Source organism: Molossus molossus, unplaced genomic scaffold (genome assembly GCF_014108415.1).
Source record: "Molossus molossus isolate mMolMol1 unplaced genomic scaffold, mMolMol1.p scaffold_m16_p_17, whole genome shotgun sequence".
Classification (NCBI taxonomy): Eukaryota; Metazoa; Chordata; class Mammalia; order Chiroptera; family Molossidae; genus Molossus; species Molossus molossus.
The window spans coordinates 54323657-54329656 of record NW_023425352.1 but is presented as its reverse complement, the minus strand read 5'-3'; the positions used below and the strand labels follow the sequence as shown (position 1 = coordinate 54329656).

Here is a 6000-nt window from a genome sequence, read left to right as displayed (position 1 = left end):
TTAAAGAGATTTTATAGCTCCCCCCAATTGATTTGTATATGTAGATGATTTAATTCTGATTATCAGTACCATTGTGTTTTCTATAATACCAAAGCAGGTCTTTTCTATGTTTTTCATATGCAAGTGAATGTTTTAAATCAGTTAAAAAACATTTGAATGCCTTTCTTCATAAGGACTACAGGAATTTCAGAGTGGCCATTACTAAGCACTCTAGATAAATAAAAAGAACTTTAACATGGGGTTTTACCTACAGTCCAAGGAGGATCAATTATGTTTAAGAAAGTGACATCTGTTACTTATCCTCCATTGTCTAGGCCTTGAAACAAGACCATGAGACCAAGATTATGAGATCAGTTCCCTAGCAAAGACTTGGTCCTAACTCAAGTTTATCATGAAAAAAAAAAAAGTATGTCAGATGCAAGGTAGGAACGTTCTCAAAATGCAAATTCACTTACAACCCACACTTGGGAAAAAATTCAGAGAGAGATGCCTTCCTCACTAGTTTCATTGTTGGGGGGGGGGCATTTCATTACTTTATAACACTGCAAGCTTTAAAAAATCTTTTTTCTTAATTTTTATAATTTTAATATGTTTATTAGAAAAAACAAAATTTATTATTTGTTTATTTATTTAATCCTTACTCGAGGATATTTTTCCATTGATTTTTAGACAGAATGGAGGGAGTGGGGGAGAGAGAGAAACATTGATATGTACATCAATTGGTTGCCTCCTGCATGACCCTGACTGGGGCCGAGGATTGAACCTGCAACCTAGATACATACCCTTTACTGGGAATTGAACCCATGACCCTTCAGTCCACAGGCTGACACTCTAACTGCTGAGCCAAAATGGCCAGAGTGGAAATAAAATTTATTTTAAAAAATTGGCCCTGGTAACTGTATCCTAAGCATGCAGTTTTCATGGAGAGTGGTATGTATGTGTGTATAGTTTAAAATTTTGTTTTAAAATAATTTCAAACGTATAGAAAAGTCACCAAAACAGTGCAAAGAACTCCCATGTCCCCTTCACCCAGATTTTCAAGTAGTTAACATTTTATTGGTTCATTGCTCACTCTGTGTATGTATGTACGTGGGCATACAACCCTTGTTATTAGCCCGTTTTTGGACCTTTTGAGGATTAACAGAGCACACTGCAGACTGCTATTTCATCATTCCTAAACACTCCCAAACAGGGTCACTCTCCTACATATAGCAAACAACCTTCCACATCAGGAAATCAATGTTGGTACAACACTACCACCCAGTTCACGAAGCCCATTCAAATTTCCCCCACTGTCCCAGCAATGTCCCTTTTCCTTCTGATCCAAAAAGCTATAGAGGAATACATATTGCATTCGTTTTGTGTTTTGGGACTCCTTTCATCTGGAACAGTTCCAAGTCTTTCATGTCCTTGACCGTTTTAAAGAGTATAGGCCTTACTTTCTATACCGTGGTCTGCAAATCTGGGCTCTTTCATGGCAGGAATAAAAAAAATGATGCTTTGCTTTTTCCCTATGAGTCTCATCAGGAGGCTCACACTGTAGACTGCTCCCAACATTAATGATGGTAACCCTGATAACTTGATCATGTTGGTTTCTTCAGTTACCTTGTTTTCCTCTTTGTGCTTGATTAGTAGTCCAAAATCATGCTAATACCCTATCCCTCATCAAACCTCCACCCCTCAACCATAGAAGACCTCTGCCTGAAGTATACACATTTATAGTGGGTGCCAAATGGTAATTCTCTATTTCCATCATTTCTCCTTCATCATTGAGTTGGCATTCTACTGTTATATCCTTTCCATTTATTTATAATAATGTGAACCTGTGTATTCATATTTTGTTAAATGGATTGTCATCCGTTATTTTTTATTTATTTATTTTTAATCCTCCCCCGAGGACATTTTTCCATTTTTTGTTCAGGTAGAGTAGGAGGGAGAGAGGAACAGAGAGAGAGAGAGAGAAACATCGATGTGAAAGGGACACATCGAGTGGCTGCCACCCACACAACCGACCAGGGCTGGGGACAAACTGCAACCGAGGTACAACCGGGAACCGAACCCGGGTCTCTCAGGACCGCAGGCCGATGCTCTAACCGCTGAGCCAAACCGGCCAGGGCTGTCATCCGTTATTATCACTGCTTATTTTGATGCTCACATTGTTTCAGATTTGGCCAGTAGGAGCCCCTTCAAGCTGTTAACATTACATTTTAAAGTATGTATACTACTAAGATTCCTTCGTGTTGTGACTGCTTTGTAATATGTTATTTTTGTGAATATATATGTTTATTTATCCACTCTTCCGCTGATGGGCACTTGGGTTGTTTTCAGGATTTTGCTATTGTGTTTTGCTATTCCAACTCCAAAGTAATGTTGCATTTCAGCTGTATTTAAATCTTTTATAACATCATTTACTTCAAGTCTGTATATTGTATAAATATTAAGCACTAGAAGCAGCTTTGTTTTGCACCCTCATTGTGTGAATCAGGCTCACTTTTAAAATACTGTCATCTGCATTTTTCACGAAGAAAGATTTAAATGACTTATTTAAAAAATCATTTAATAAAGGCTTTATCTTTAAGTAAATTTACTATTTTCCCTTTCCTATTTATGGAGGAATATTGAAAGAAATGGGTTGAGAAAGCAAAATGAAAAAGTGGAAAACTGCCGAGGTAAAGTGCCAAACAGAAGTAACCCCACGTAGGAATAAGGCTGCCCCGGCACGCACCTTTCTCGGAGCGCAGGCGCAGAAACTCCCCCCGTCTCTCCCCCACCCCCGCTCTTTTTCTACACCCCCCCACCCAAACGTTATCGCGAGTCTTGTGGGGAACTTGTAGCAATTGCAGAAACTAAGTTCTCGCGAGAGATAATCGGTTGCTATAGTTGCGAAAAACACAGCTGTGGCTGTTGCAGGTAAGACAGCTGTCTCTCCTAGAAGACCCTCTCTTCCCGGGCTCCCTACCCCGGCCCTGCGCCACACCCCGTTACCTCAGTCTCTGCCCTCAGCAGTGGCCAAGCCGAAGCGCATCCCTGCACCACCGCCCTCCCAAGCACACCCACACGCCTCGGACCCCGCTAGGCGCGTCGCGCCCGCCGACCCGGCCTCCCAGCCAAAGCCAGGTCCCGCGCAGCAAGCGCAGACTGCGCCCCTGTCCCAGACCACACCTCATCCCATCGTCTCCTTCATCTAACCTGTTTCTAGGTGGATTCTTCTCCTGCAGCTTCTTCTGAATAGATGACAGGCAATGCGTGCCTTGGTGGGGGTAACAGAAGCCTGCGCCTGACTGCCCTCACCGTAACTTGTAATTAGCCAGATTTCTTGCATTCAGTATTCAACATATTTGCCACTAATGCCTCTTGCAGACAAGGCATGATGCCAGGCCCTGAGAGGCTGTAAATATGAATGACAGATTACTTGTCTTTAAAGGGGTAATCGAGTATTAAGGAAAAGCAGTGAATATTAATAATACCATTTGTGCTTTGCTGCATAGATTTTAGTGGATATTCACAACAAATGTGAAACAGGTCAGAAATTTTGTTATCCATTTTACGGAATGTGAAACAGGTCAGAGGTTGTCCATTTTACAGAAGGTGAAACAGAGGCTCAGAGAAGTTAGGCATTTGTCCAGGGTCAGGCTGGCGAAGGCCTAATTCATGTGGTACTGTAGTAAAGGAAAGAAGAAAACTAATGCAGAAGGTAAGAAAGTTGCCAGGGCTACTTAGGCCTAAAGGAGCCTGGAAACATGGTTTTCAACAAGTGATATGAGACTTTTACATGAGTGGGAAAATGGAGGAGGAGCTTGGAAGAGGCAGAATAATTTTAAAGTCTGGTGGCAGCAAGGTGTCTTCTTATTTTGTGCCACCAGTTCTAGACATACTTGGCCTAATATATCCTAAGTAAACGTTTGAATTGCATTAAGTTCCACTTTGAGTTGAGTCAGAAAACATGACCTTTTTAATTAAAAAAAAACAACAACAAAAACCCACAACAGATATCCAATTTATTTTTGAAATTGTATCCTCAGTGTTGTGAAATAATTAGAAAATGACTAAATAAGACATATGTCAGGTCTTTTTTCAGTGGACTAACCATTCTATGTGTCTGCTTCTTTCCCATTATCAAAATATATTTTGTATAACTAGGAGATTAAATAATCTTTGAGTGGAACTTCGAACATTAAAAAAACAAAACAAAAAACTACCAAAGAACACTGTGAAGGATGTGGGGAATGAGAGTTGGGCGGATGGCATTTCTATCCTTCTTGCCTTGCGATAATTTGTGCTTAATGGGTTAGTTACAAGGATCTTTTTAGCACTAACTAGTGGAATCATCCTTGTGACCAGCTCCCTAAAGTCCTGCCTATCTAGCAGCAAAGGTTGGAAAGGCCACAGACAGTGCTGGACTATTGTATTTCTCTAAGTTCTCCCCTGGTGTTGGTATGAATAACATGAGTACTTGTGCAGCTATAATACATGAGGGGACAGGTTCATTCGTTATGTTTACAGGGACGAAAGAAGACCAGAGGGACTTTGCTTAAGTGCCAGTATGGAGCAGGTATCATCAACAGGCAGACCTGTGCAGATCACTGTGACAGATGGATATGAATTGGTAAAGTTATTTTTGGAAATCTGAGAAGCCCCTAGTTTATTTGTACTTCTTGAAAGTATGTTAATCTTTAAGCTAAGATATCCCTGTAAAACTCCAGTGGGTTGGGGAAGATGTGTTGGGAGTGCTAAGGGGAGGAATGGAGTTTTGCATCACCCTGTACCACAAAATCTGCTGGCTTTACATAGCAATGACCCTTTCTTTTCAGTGTTCCTTATAGATAGTCTAGAATCAGCAATTCATATCACTGTGTGCGTAAAATTCCTGTCAATTTGAACACTAAGTTTAACAGGTAAAACAAGAAGTAGTTTTTGTTTTCCTAGATAGCAGTTGCATTATTCTGAAAAGAATCTGAATTCTTCAAGAGTTTTCCTTGTGATTAATTTCATTTGATGAATTTAACTAATAAAACTACAATATGATGTAACTATTAAAATTTTAAGAAAAATGAAATAGCAAAATATTCATTCAGTATTAAGTAAAAAGAGCTCTTTCCAAAGCAGGATATAATAAATATTCTCTACTTTGTTTTAAAAGGTATATATAAATGTGTGTGCATATATACACGCACACATATATGTATATATATTCACAAAAAATATTAGAAAATGTATTTGAAAATGTTAATGGTGCTTGTATATTAGAGATTACAGGTAATTTATTTTCCTATATGTTTTTCTCAGTTTTCTAAATGTTCCACAATATAATTTTATAAACACAATGTGTTATATTTTAAAACTTCTGTATGATGGCATTCAAATACAGTGTTGTATTTAACTGCAATTAGATTTGTTTAATGACTTTCTACCTGTTTCTTTTGTATTTGTAATATAGCTTTTTAGGGAAACATGAAAAATGCTATTTAGCACAAGTAAAAATGGATTTCCAGATGTGTAGGAAAATTCTCTATTTGAGTATAATTGAAAAGTAGTATGTTTCTGTCAACAGAGAGGTTTTAAAGGAGATACCCCAGTTACCTTTATTCGTGCAGAATTTAATCAGGCAGTTCTGGGAGACTCTGCAAAAATTACTGTTTCTTCAGAAGGAACTGCAAAATACAACTTCACTAGCAGTTTTGAGTTCAATCCTGAAGGAGGAATCACTTTAGATGACCTCGCCCACAAACCTGTGTTCTGTAAGTCTTTGTAGTTATAAAAATGTTAATTTTATGAGTATGCTAAGAGGAGATTCTGAGACATTTAGTAGCTGTTGTTGGGACAGATGGGCACACTTTACCTTCTTAATCTAGATATAACACAGTATACTTTAAGAGCTACCTGCTTCTGGCAGTAGTCACCATGACCTACTAATTTTAACTAGTTTGTATCAAAGACCTGTTGATATATGACTAACTTTGCAGCCCTTATCTCTTAAGCTGAATTGGGAGCTTCTCCTTT

General features: G+C 38.8%; 1 protein-coding gene across 2 annotated transcripts in view; it reads left to right on the top strand.

Moving 5' to 3' along the window:
- Positions 1-4543: 4543 nt before the first annotated feature.
- Positions 4544-6000, top strand: part of CFAP70 (cilia and flagella associated protein 70) — a 105722-nt gene continuing 104265 nt past the window's right edge. For both annotated transcript variants that reach the window (XM_036265116.1, XM_036265115.1), the window contains exons 1-2: positions 4544-4606; positions 5552-5738. In XM_036265116.1, the coding sequence (XP_036121009.1) occupies positions 4544-4606; positions 5552-5738 (250 nt within the window). The remainder of the gene's footprint in view (positions 4607-5551; positions 5739-6000) is intronic.